The sequence below is a fragment of the Mobula hypostoma genome, chromosome 8 (genome assembly GCF_963921235.1).
Source record: "Mobula hypostoma chromosome 8, sMobHyp1.1, whole genome shotgun sequence".
NCBI classification, from domain to species: domain Eukaryota; kingdom Metazoa; phylum Chordata; class Chondrichthyes; order Myliobatiformes; family Myliobatidae; genus Mobula; species Mobula hypostoma.
In genome coordinates, this window is record NC_086104.1 from 67,556,951 (window position 1) to 67,570,095 (window position 13,145).

A 13,145-nucleotide genomic window follows, 5' to 3' on the forward strand; every position below is an offset into this window, starting at 1 on the left:
GACTGGATGTGCTATTGTAACTATCTGTGCAGTGTGTTACTGTTTGTACAGCACCATGTATTTCATCTTGGCCCTGGAGAAACGACGTTTCATTTATCTGTATACGTGTGTCTGATTGAATAACAATTAAACTTGAACTTGATACGCACAGCTTACCAAGTCTTGGAAATTAATCAACACAAAAGAAATAAAATGAAGAAAAGTATCCAGCAGAATCTCAGATGTATTACCAACCTAATGACCCCATTCTCAGCTTCAGCTAGTTTTGGATATGGCCTTGAGACTTTGCCAAATCATGAAACCTTTTGTTTCACTATCTCAAATGACTTAAAATTAGCCTTTTCTCCCAGGCTGCTCTTTTCTTTCACAGATTTCTCCTATTTTCAACTCTTTCATACATTCAAAGTCAATGTATCCATAGCTGGAGACTGAACTCCGATTAGTTCAACACCAAGAAAGCACAGAGCCGCAGCTTCACCTACTTGTTTCATGAGACCAATGCCTGATTAATCATACCTCTTCCAATAGTTTTCTCAGCCGGCACAACTGTGATTCAAGCTGTTTGTTGTGGTCCTCCAAAATCTGCATTCTGGCCTCCAGTCTCCCCTTGTGTTGTCGGAGGAGCTTAGCTTCAGCCAATAGCTCAGCATCTTGATAGCTCTGTTGAGTTGGTGAGAAAGGTGGTGATGGCAGGGGCTTTACACCTCTCAGAACCTGCTGTTGCTTTAACCGTTCATACTCAGCTTGTAGATTCCTGTAATAAAATAACAATGAGAGCTCATTCAGTTCAGTTCACCTAATCACATGATACAGCACAGTAACAGGCTCTTCACTCCAAATCTTCAATGTTTACATCAGTTCCATTTTATTCTCCATATTCCCATCAACCCTTCCTCTCTTCAAATCTTTGCACTTACCTTGTACATTTGAGGCAACTGACAACAACCAACATGTCTTTCACCATCTAAAAACCTGGATAACTTTACAGTGCTAGATAAACAAATTTTGAATAATTGATCAAAAAGTGCTTATGCATATCTCCAGACTGTGCAACAGTTTCTTCCCCCAAGCCATCAGATTCCTTAATACCCAGAGACTAGACTGACATCTACATAATTTATTATTATATTGTAATTTGTCCTCTACTGTGCCTATTGTCTTGTTTATTATTTATTGTACTGCCCTGCACTGTTTTGTGCACTTTATGTATTCCTATGTAGGTCTGTAGTCTAGTGTAGTTTCTGAGTTGTCTTACGTAGTCTAGTGTACCCTTGTGCTGTCTCACATAGTCTAGTGTAGTTTTGTATTGTTTCATGTAGCACCAGGGTCCAGGAGGAATGATGTTTTGTTTCTACTGTGTACTATACCAGCAGTTTATGGTCGAAATGACAATAAAAAGCGACTTGACTTGACTTGAAATTCCAAGATTCAGTCCTGAATAGTTCACTGTTTATCCAGAGACAATCACACATTGTTTTTGACTGTAGTCACACCTTATTGTCTACCTGCACTGCACTTTCTCTGTAGCTGTTACACTTTATTCCGCATTCTGTAATTGTTTAACCTTGTTCTACCCTAATAAACTGATTTGATCTGGATGAACAGTATGGAAGACAAGTAGTTCACCACATCCAAGTACATACGACCATAATAAACCAATTCCAATTTCAGCCCAAATTCAAGTGATGAAAATTTATCACTCTATCTACATGACTCCCTTGTCCACATGTCCCTCCCCACTGATCTCCCTCCTGAACAACAACTCTGCAAGAGGGAGAAGTGCTACACCTGCCCATTCATCTCCTCCCTCACCACTATTTAATGCTCCAAACAGTCCTACCAGATGAAGCAATGTTTCACTTGCCAGTCTGTTGGGGTCATCTCATGTATTCAGTGGGCTCTGTACAATATCCTCTGCATTACTGAGGCTCGACTCAGATTGGGGAACACTTTGTTACATGAGGCCAAATTCAGGTTGGAGGAGTAACACCACTAGTATGGGTAGCCTCCAACATATGGCATGAGCACTGATTTCTCAAACTTCTGAATGTATCCCCCCTCTTCGTTTCACTGTTTCCGCCACCTTATTCTGGCTTCTGCCCCCTTCCTTTCCACTCCTGATGAAGGGTCTTGGCCCAAAACATTGACTGTTTATTTCCCTCCATAGATGTTGCCAAATCTCCCGAGTTTCTCCAACATTTTGTAGGCGTTGCTCCACATTTCCAGCATCTGCACAATCTCTTGTGTTTTTTTTAATTTTAAAACCTGTTCTATGACTGTATCAACTGGCAGTTATTCAGATAGCTGCAGGAATATCTTGGGGGAAAAAAAGTACACTCAAGTATGAACAGATGCTGTAGCAACTTTTGTGTTGAACTGAAAGTCACAAAGTCATAGAGTTAAAAAGCATGGCAACAGACCCTTTGGCCCACAAAGTCTTTGTCAGCAATCAAACACCCATCTACACTGATCCCATTGTTTTCCCCAGATTCTCTTCAACTCTGCCCAAATACTACTAATCATCAACAGAGGTGCTATTTAGCGGCTATTTGACATGGCATTCAGCATGTCCTGCGATGAGGTGGAACATCTGGGAGAAAGCTGTTCACGAGGAGAATAGGCAAACTTCACCCAGATTGTGTACGATATAAGGGCTGCTGAGGTTCTAAGGCAGCATCTTTACTGGCTGCATCACTGCACTGCCACAAACAGTAGCACAGTGTTCAGGAAACTATACTCCATCTGCCTTTGCTGGATTTGAAATGGGTCAATTTATGTGCTCATTTAATTTTGGAATGGATATCAGAATCAGGTTTATTATCACCAGCATGTGATGTAAAATTTTTTAACTTAGCAGCAGCAGTTCAATGCAATACATAATCTAGCAGAGAGAAAAAAATAAATTGAAAAAAATAATAAACAAGTTAATTACATATATTGAATAGATTACAAAAAATGTGCAAAAACAGAAATACTGTATATTAAAAAAAAGTGGGGTAGTGTCCAAAGATTCAATGTCCATTTAGGAATCAGATGGCAGAGGGGAAGAAGCTGTTCCTGAATCGCTGAATGTGTGTCTTCAGGCTTCTGTACCTCCTATCTGATAGTAGCAGTGAGAAAAAGGCATGCCCTGGGTGCTGGAGGTCCCTAATAATGGGTGTTGCCTTTCTGAGACACCGCTCCCAAAAGATGGCCTAGGTACTTTGTAGGCTAGTACCCAAGATGGAGCTGACTAGATTTACAACCCTCAGCAGCTTCTTTCAGTCCTGTGCAGCAGCCCCTCCATACCAGACAGTGATGCAGCCTGTCAGAATGCTCTCCACGGTACAACTATAGAAGTTTTTGAATGTATTTGTTAACATGCCAAATCTCCTCAAACTCCTGATAATATGGGTAAATGATGCCTGAAAATCAGAGTGATAAGCACAAGGATGTATAAGATCATAATCGGCTCAAATCATCTGCCTTCCAGTTTTGTGAATCTCAAAGGCAATCCAAATCCAGATTTTGTCTGGTCAACAGTTCCACATATAACCCAAGGTAGTTACTCTCTTTAAATACTGGTGAGTTGCAAGCCCAAGTAACTCAGTGGGCTCCTACCCAACTGCACTCAACATTGAAACCAGTATGGAATCAAAAATAGGATAGGAGCTTAGTGGAATTCTCCAAAGGTAAGCGTGGGAAAAACTGTTTGTAGATATCAAGTTAAACCTGTCCAAAAAAAAAATCCTTCAGGATGGTCATTCCAATGATGACTTTATTTCTACAAGAAAGGAAAGACTACGTTTATTTTTACAATGAATGTTTTTGATTATTTAATTCCTGTACAAAACATTCAAAAATAATTCACAGTACTGCAAAAAAAAAATCAACTATAATATGGCATGTGAGCTGCTTTAATGACTATCGCCCAGTAGCACTCACATCTACAGTGATGAAACGCTTTGAGAGGTTGGTCATGATGACTGAACTCCTGCCTCAGCAAGGACCTGGACCCATTGCAATTTGCCTATCCCCACAATAGGTCAATGGCAGATACAATCTTAATGGATCTCCACATGACTTTAGACCATCTGGACAACACAAACACCTATGTCAGGCAGACTGTAGCTCAGCATTTAATACCATCAATCCTGATTAATACCTACAATCCTGATTGAGGAGCTGCAGAACCTGGGCCTCTGTACCTCCCTCTGCAAATGGATCCTCAACTTCCTAACTGGAAGACCACAATCTGTGCGGATTGGTGATAACATGTCCTCCTCGCTGACGATCAACATTGGCACACCTCAGGGATGTGTGCTTTGCCCACTGCTCTACTCTCTATATATAAATGACTGTGTGGCTAGGCATAGCTCAAATACCATCTATAAATCTGCTGATGATACAACCATTGTTGGTAGAATCTCAGGTGGTGACAAGAGGGCCTGCAGGAGTAAGATATGCCAAATAGTGGAGTGGTGATGCAGCAACAACCTGGCACTCAACGTCAGTAAGACGAAAGAGCTGATTGTGGACTGCAGGACGGGTAAGACGAGGGAACACATACCAATCCTCAGAGGGATCAGAAGTGGAGAGAGTGAGCAGTTTCAAATTCCTGGGTGTCAAGATCAATGAGGATCTAACCTGGTCCCAACATATCGATGTAGTTATAAAGAAGGCAAGACAGCGACTATGCTTCATTAGGAGTTTGAAGAGATTTGGTATGTCGAGAAATACACTCAAAAGCTTCTATAGATGTACCATTGAGAGCATTCTGACAGGCTGTATCACTGTCTGGTATGGGGGCAGGGAGGGGCTGCACAGGACAGAAAGAAGCTGCAGAAGGTTGTAAATCTAGTCAGCTCCATCTTGGGTACTAGCCTACAAAGTAACCAGGACATCTTCAGGGAGTGGTGTCTCAGAAAGGCAGCATCCATTATAAAGGACCTCCAGCACCCAGGGCATGCCCTTTTCTCACTTTTACCATCAGGTAGGAGGTACAGAAGCCTGAAGGCACTCACTCAGTGGTGCAGGAACAGCTTCTTCCCCTCTGCCATCCAAATGGACATTGAACCCTTGGACACTACCTCACTTTTTTAATATACAGTAATTCTTTTTTGCACATTTTAAAATCTATTCAATATACATATACTGTAATTGATTTACTTATTATTATTTTCTTTTCATTTTTTTCTCTCCTATATTATGTATTGCATTGAATTGCTGCTGCTAAGTTAACAAATTTCACATCACATGCCGGTGATGATAAACCTGATTCTGATAATTATATCCTTGCTAAGAGTTTCTAAATGTTTCTAAAATGCAGGGACAACTAAAATTTGACACATCTGACCAGGGGTAAAATTGGGGATATTGTTTGCCTTCAAGGGTTTTCAGAGGCGTTCATTGGGAGGGGTTTATTTTGGATCATCCATCACTCAGTTACGCTGTGCGAAGCCTGGCCCCAGGTTAAGCCTTGCCTCTCAGTTGCAGAATGCTCTTTCCAAATCACAGAGCAGAGGTGAAAGACTAAATGACCTACTCCTTGTCCTTTAAACTGCCTGTTTAGAGGACAAGAGATCTCTGTAACTCTTTTCAAATATTTTGTTTTGTCTTAGCTAGCAAGATCAACCTTCCAGATGTGGACAAGATAAATGAGAAGTTTTAAAGCAGTTCATGTCTCTACTCAATGAGATCCAGACTACTAATTCTTTTTACAAGGCTGCTAGCCATTCTAATAAAACTTCACAAAAGCAAATAAAATGGTTTTAATGAAAGTTGGATGTAATGAATACCTGTCACTTTTGAAGTATAGGTTTTGCAAGCCTGGAGACTTAGGAACAATATTAGACTGCTTAAAGAGTCCCTAGGATACGATTGAAATAGTAATGGTTATTAGTTGGTTTCAACAAACACAGCTTTAATCATCTGTGCAAATATTATTGTGGTACGCTATGACAGTCTCTTGACAAGTTTCCCCAGTCATTTCATATACACACACACCACCTTGGGCCCAAGGGTTGAAAACCAATATTATAATATTTTCTCACAGAACCAATTCATCTTGGGGAAAAAAGAAGCTATCAAAATCACCGCAAGTTGAAAATACATTCAATGGACACTTTATTAGGTACAGGAGTGTACCTAATAAAGTGGCCACAGAAGCGAAACCCTTCTCTGCTGCTGCTACTGCAAGGTTTGACATGTTGTGCGTTCAGAGATGACCTTCTGCATACTACTGTTGTAATGAGTGGTTATTTGATTACGGTTGCCTTCCTGTCAGCTTGAACCAGTTTGGCCATTCTCCTCTGACTTCTCTCCAACAGCATTTTCACCTACACAACTGTTGTTCACAGGATTTTTTTTTGTTTTATTTTAAACCATTCTTGATTCTGATTCTGTAAATTCTAGAAACTGTAGTATGTGAAAACCCCAGGCAATGAACTGAGATTCTAAGATAACCAAGCCATCCCATTTGGCACCAACAATCACTCCATGGTCAAAGTCACTTTTCTTCCCCATCTGATGTTTGGTCTGAACAACAACTGAGTCTGTTGACCATGTCTATATGCTTTTGTGAATTAAGTTGCTACCACATGACTGGCTGATTATATATTTGTATTAATGAGGCATACTTAATAAAGTGGCCACATGGTGTATATTATTTTGTACAGTTTCCTTCAAAACAAATGCACCCTAAAGAGTGTCCAACACAAATGGAAAACACCAGGGACTTCTCAGGGTGCATCTGTTTCAAAGGAAGCTGGCAGTTATTCTAACAGCTAGTTTTTCAAGATTCTTTGGGAGTTCTCTGTCCAAGAAATTGTGGAGGATCTGTCAGTGTTTATACTTAAGGCACGAGAATAATGGATTTTAAAAATTAAGCAATTCAAGAGAAACGAGGTTCAAACAAGAAAAGCAGGGCTAGGTAGACGATCACCCATGATCTTAGCAAATGACACAGCGGATGCGAAAGGTGGTCAACTGCTTTCTCTATTTCTTATGTCGCCCATTTACAGAACCAGGCACGTCTAATCTCTATTGTCATGGGTACTGTTTGTCACTATTGACGCCAAGATATATGAGCCTTTATATGTATCAGCACAACAGTTTGGGATGCATTGACCTGAAAGGAATGATGTGCCTTATTTTTCCTTCCATTTTATTTCTGCATGAACCTCATATCTCTCAATTCACTCAATACCTAAAATTCATTGTTATCTGCCTTGAATATGGATGGTGACTGAACCTCCAAAACATTGTGGGTAGATAATTCCAGAGAACCTAACAAAACACCTTGAGATACTTCAGGTATACAGTTAACTGTGACATTACAATAGTGACAATTCTATAATAACTATGTCAAATACAAATCTAATATTAGTTAGCAAATTCAGAAATTCTGTTTGGCAAATAAAATTGTTTGGGATGTTTGGAAAATATGTCTCAGTAGCATCATTGCTGATGCTCAGCAAGAATGACGATTTTACTAAACATGCTTTACATAATGATAGATTTGACTAAGTCTGTACATGCATTTTGAATTAAGTTTTGTCATTTTGATGGTATTGCATAAAACATTAATTGGATACTGAGGTATTCAACAAAGATGAATGGAGTAATATTTGAACTGGAGATTGAAAACAAGACTGCCCAACAATGGAAAATAATGTAATTTATTTAAAAGCTGTTTTGACAAGAGCTATTTTTTTCCCACTATTGTTAGTGGATGTCAAGTCCACTAACTGAGAGTGTGGAAGATTAAACAGGCACGAATGAAAGGGTAGGGGAAGATGTTTATGATGTGTCTCGCTCTGGGAAACTGGAATTCTATCAATTCTTTGCATTACACTGGATAAGTCAACTCCTGATCTAAATTGGTACAAATTACTTCAAGAACCACTGGTGATTACTGAACAAGTATAGATTTCAGCTGACAATGTACTCTAAAGGTTAAACGTTCACTGGAATGCTGAAACTTCCAGATTGCTCAACCTGTACATTATATAGAACAATGAGAATGTTCACTTGGACTTTTCATTAATGAGGAAGATTTCAGTGCTTGTTGCCTCTGCTCTGTGTTCAGACTCAAGATGACGTTCAAAAGAGCCCTTCAGTGCTGACAGTATACGGATATGACAATGAAGCCAGAAAATATTTTCATTTCCTAATCACTATCTTTGAAAATACCACTTGATATTTTTAATCAGGATTCAAATTCTGTTTCATTTTCAATTGATCTAACCAACTCCACATTGCTTGAATATATATTCATTCCTAAAAGATATTTTCAGATCAGCCAAAAAGATACTGTATTCATCTCTAAGCTTTACCCTGTATCAGATGCCTGCATTTAGATAAACAGCCACCGGGCTCCAGTTTCAGACTCCTTATGACACTAGTAGCAAAGTCAAGATAATCACTGGCTACATCATTTGCAATCAGATCAGTCCAGTAACAGATTCCATGTTCACAAATACCTTCTTCTGGCCAAATGCTTTGGTAGAATTATTCATAGCCGTCACAACTGCCTCAGAGAAAAGGTTAATGTGTCTATAGCCTGAAATGTTCATAGAAACTATGACAATAAACTACACATTGAAGTTGCTACTATCAATATGCCCTTGAGAAAGGATCTATGACATCTGTTTACGAATGGAGTAGTGTTCTTAATAGGAGGGGAGAAGTGATAGAAAAATTGGGTGAAAAGGCATACATGCTATGAATAAATTATTATTTCAGCTGGGAAAAAGAAATATGGAAAAAAATTAGATGATAAAACCCGCATGTAAAACATATCATGAATGTGAGTTAACTGAAGTGGAAGTACTTTGCTGAAGAAAACAACAGCAGCACGTATGATCTAGATACAACAGTGAAAACAACATCTGCTGTAAAGATATAAATCCCACTAAAAGTGAAATTATCATTTTTTTTGAAAGTCGATGTAAAAGACAACACGCTAAATACAATTAAAATGATGCTGAGTATGACCAGCAGAAGATAAAACATCTGTTAACATATCTTCAAAAACATTATATGGATACTTTTATTTGCCCATTGTAGCACAATATTCAGCATTATTCATTTAGGTTTATTGCCCATTTCAGTTAATTATTGCACAAATTAAAATGCGCTGCTTCAATTTTCAAATAATGCTTCAATTAATCTGCCTCATACTTAGAATCAGTAATCATGACACAGCTACAGAATTTACACACTTAGAACTATCTTGCAAACTCTTTGGAGCTTATTATGTCTATTATTTGAAGGTAATCTAACCGAACAACATCCTGTAAATGACTCAAAGGTGGAAGATGTGGTTCTAATTAAACAGCTTGATGTGTTCTGTTTGGTGCACAGCACTGAATTTTGGTGGAGCTACACTCATTTATGTGACTGGTAAGTATTCACTCTTGGTAACTTTCTGATGGATGGATGGTGGAGACACTGAGGAATCAGGAGGCAGTCACTTGCTTTGGACGTAGTTTTTTGCGGCCACAATATGCATGTGGCTGGTCCAGCCGAGTTTCTGATCATTAGTAATCTCAGTATATTAACGGTGGTGGTGGTGCTGGGTGGGGGATTTTGGCAAAGCTGTTGAGTATCATAGGAACATTATCAGAAGATTGCATTATGCAAATAATATGACCCAAATCTCAAGATTAAACATGTATTTGTGCATGTAAGTATAGACTACTTCATCATCAGAAGAACTGCAAAGAGAACAAAACATTGTGCGCACACTAGCAAAGACTTCCACATCAAACCTGATGATGTGGTCACTGCAAGGTTACTAATAAAGCAACCGGAGAAAGCTGTGCCGAAGGCTCAAGCCTAAAATACCTCTGCAGTGATTTCCTGAATCCAAGCCTCAAATGACCAGATAACTACTTTGCAATAAATGCAACTTCAGCTACTGGATAGTTATCCCTTCAAAAAGCAAAACAACGGAAATATGAAATAAAACCACAAGTGCTGGAATTACTCAGTAGGTCAGACAATGGTTAATGTTTCAGGCTGATACCTGTTCCTCTATGTTAATATCACCTGTTTCTCTCTCCTCAGTTATCCCTTCAATTCCAACTGATTTCAGTTTTAAGGGCTTCTGGATGCTGAACTTAGTAAAGTACTGCTGTTATGTCACCTTGCCTCCACAATTCAGCTCTTTTGTCCATATGTGAATCAAAGTCTTATGTTGAGTGGTTAAATTTAACATGAACATCAATGAGATGGTGATAGGTGACTATGTAATTATTGAGAGAACTGTCAAAGATCCCCTCTGGAAATTTAAGTTGAAGAATTACAGACTTCACAATCTTCTGAAGGACTCAGCAGAATTAACTCTCAAGCAAGCAGGTATGGCCCCTTTACGCGGATCAAGGTTCACTGCCATGGGACTCCAAGCTGAGCTGAAACACAGATGGATGAGGCCTGCTCTACCCAAAGTTAGTAAATGGGCAGGATCGCTGTGTCAGAGGGAAATGAGGAATTGTTGTGTTCTTTGTTTTACTGAGATATGGCTTGCTCAGAGTACAGCAGATATAGCAATCAGACCCGAAGGCTTCTCAATACACAGGATGGCCCGATCTTACAGCTCGGAAAAGGCCAAACATGGGGGTGTGTGTTTCATGATAAACTCCCTATGGTGCTCTGATGTGGTGGTTTTGTCATTCTTGTGTTCCCCCCGACCCTGAACACCTAATGATCAAAAGTCCACCATTCCATTTACCAAGAGAGTTCTCCTCCGTAATCCTGAATACAGTTTAAATACCACCAGCAGCCGAGTATAATCATGCGCCTGAGACATTGCATATTGCTGTCACCTAAAATGAAACAGTCCATCCCAACATATTTCAAACCATAGTTGGGGATTTCAATCAGGCTTGTTTGAAGAAATCCTTGCTCAATTACCATCAACATATAAACTGTAGCACCAGAGATCCCAACACACTAGAAAACTGAGGCCAAAGTGAGAGTTTCCTTCAGGAGGGTGAACCCACAGAAAGCATTCAGCCCAGATGAGGCACATGGCGGAGTACTAATGACCTGTGCTGATCAACTGGCTGGAGAGTTCACTGAGATCTTTAACATTATGCTTTGGCAGTCTGATGTACCCACCTGTTTCAAGCACACTTCAATTATACCAGTCCCTCAAAGACCATCATCCAATTGAACCTACATCTACAGTGACGAAATGTTTTAAGAGAAAATCGCTGGAGAGGAACAAGTGAGGGGCAATGAAATGTTGGACGAACTGAATAAGCATTTTTCATCAGCCTTCACTGTGGAAGACACCAGTAGTAGTGTGTAAGTTCCAGGGGGCATGAAGTGTATGAAGTTACCATATCAAGAGAGGAGGTTCTTGGGAAACTGAAAGGTCTGAAGGTAGATAAGTAACCTGGACCACATGGTGTACACCCCAGAGTTCTGAAAAAGGTGGCTGAAGAGATTGTGGAGTCACTAGTTTCTGGAACGGTTCCAGAAGAATGGAAAATTGCAAATGTCAATCCACTCTTCAAGAAGGGAGAGAGGTAGAAGAAAGGAAACTATAGATCAGTTCGTCTGACCTCAGTGGTTGGGAAGTGGATCACTAAGGATAAGGTCTCAGGTTACTTGGAGGAATATGATAAAATAGGCTGTAGTCAGCGTGGTTTCCTCAAGGGAAAGTTTTGCCTGACAAATCTGTTGGAATTCTTTGAAGAAATAACGAGCAGGATAGACAAGGGAGAATTCGTTGATGTGCACTTGGAATGTCAGAAGGCCTTTGAATGGATCTAGAATGGATAAAGCAGTGGCTGATTGGCAACAGCCAAAGAGTGCGAATAAATGGAGCCTTTTCTGGCTGGTTGACTAGGGTGTTCCACAGGGGTCTGTGTTGGGACTGATTCTTTTTATGTTATATTTCAGTGATTTGGATAATGGAATTGATGGCTTTGTTGCAAAGTTTGTCGATGATATGAACATAGGTGGTGGAGCAGGTATTGAGGAAGCAGAGAGGCTACAGAAAGACGAGACAGATTACGAGAATGGACAAAAAAAAGGCAGAGGGAATACAATGTTGGGAAGTGTATGGTCTCATCCACTTCAGCAGAAGAAATAAAAGGGTCAACTATTTCCAAAGTGGAGAGAAATTACAAAAAAACTGAAGTGAAAAGGGAATGGGAGTCCTTGTGCAAGATTCCATTAAGGTTAATTTACAAGTTAGTCTGTGGTGAGGAAAGCAAATACAATGTTAGCATTCATTTCAATATAAAAGCAAGGATGTAATGTTCAGACTTTATAAAGCACTGGTAAGGCCTCATTTGCAGTATTATGAACAGGTTTGGGCCCCTTATCTTAGAAAGGATGTGCTGACACGGGAGAGGGTTCAAAGGAGGTTCACGAAAATTATTCCAGTATTGAATGGCTTGTCATATGAAGAGTGTTTAAATGCTCTGGGCCTGTATTCACTAAAATTCAGAAGAATGAGGGGTGACCTCATTGAAACCTATCGAATGGTGAAAGGCCTTGATGGAGTGGATGTGGGCAGGATGTTTCTTATGGTGGGAGAGTCTAAGACCAGAGGACAGAGTCTCAGAAGAGGGTCGTCCTTTTAGAATGGAGATGAAGAGGAATTTCTTTAGCCAGAGAATTCTGAACCTGTGGAATTCTTTGCAAAAGGCAGCTGGGGAGGCCAATTCTATGTATATTTAAGGCAGGGGTCGATAGATTCTTGATTGGTCAGGGCATGAAGGGAAATAGGGAGAAGGCAGGAGATTGGGGCTGAGAGGAAAACTGGATCAACCATGATGAAGTAGCAGAGTGGACACAATGGGCCAAGAGGGCTAATTCCACTCCTACATCTTATGGTCTTGTGCAGAGGCTGGTAATGAAACATATACACTCCTGTCTGAGAACTGACTTTGATCCAGTCCAATTTGCCTACCAGCACAACAGATCCACAGCAGATACCATTTCATTGACTCTTCACTCAACCCTGGAGCATCTGGATAGCAAAGGAATATACACCAGGATGCTCTTTATTGACCACAGCTTGGCATTCAATATTATCATTTCCTCAAAGCTAATCAATAAGCTCCAAGACCTTGGCCTCATTATCTCCTTGTGCAATCCTCGATTTCCTCACTTGCAGACTGGGTAAGTTTGCATTGATAACAACA

The 13,145-nt window shown here is 40.0% G+C and overlaps 1 protein-coding gene across 10 annotated transcripts in view; it reads right to left on the reverse strand.

Moving 5' to 3' along the window:
• Positions 1-13,145, reverse strand: part of LOC134350601 (utrophin-like) — a 537,041-nt gene that overhangs the window by 59,377 nt on the left and 464,519 nt on the right. For all 10 annotated transcript variants that reach the window (XM_063056033.1, XM_063056035.1, XM_063056034.1 and 7 more), the window contains one exon: positions 517-754. In XM_063056033.1, coding sequence (XP_062912103.1) covers positions 517-754 — 238 coding nt within the window. The remainder of the gene's footprint in view (positions 1-516; positions 755-13,145) is intronic.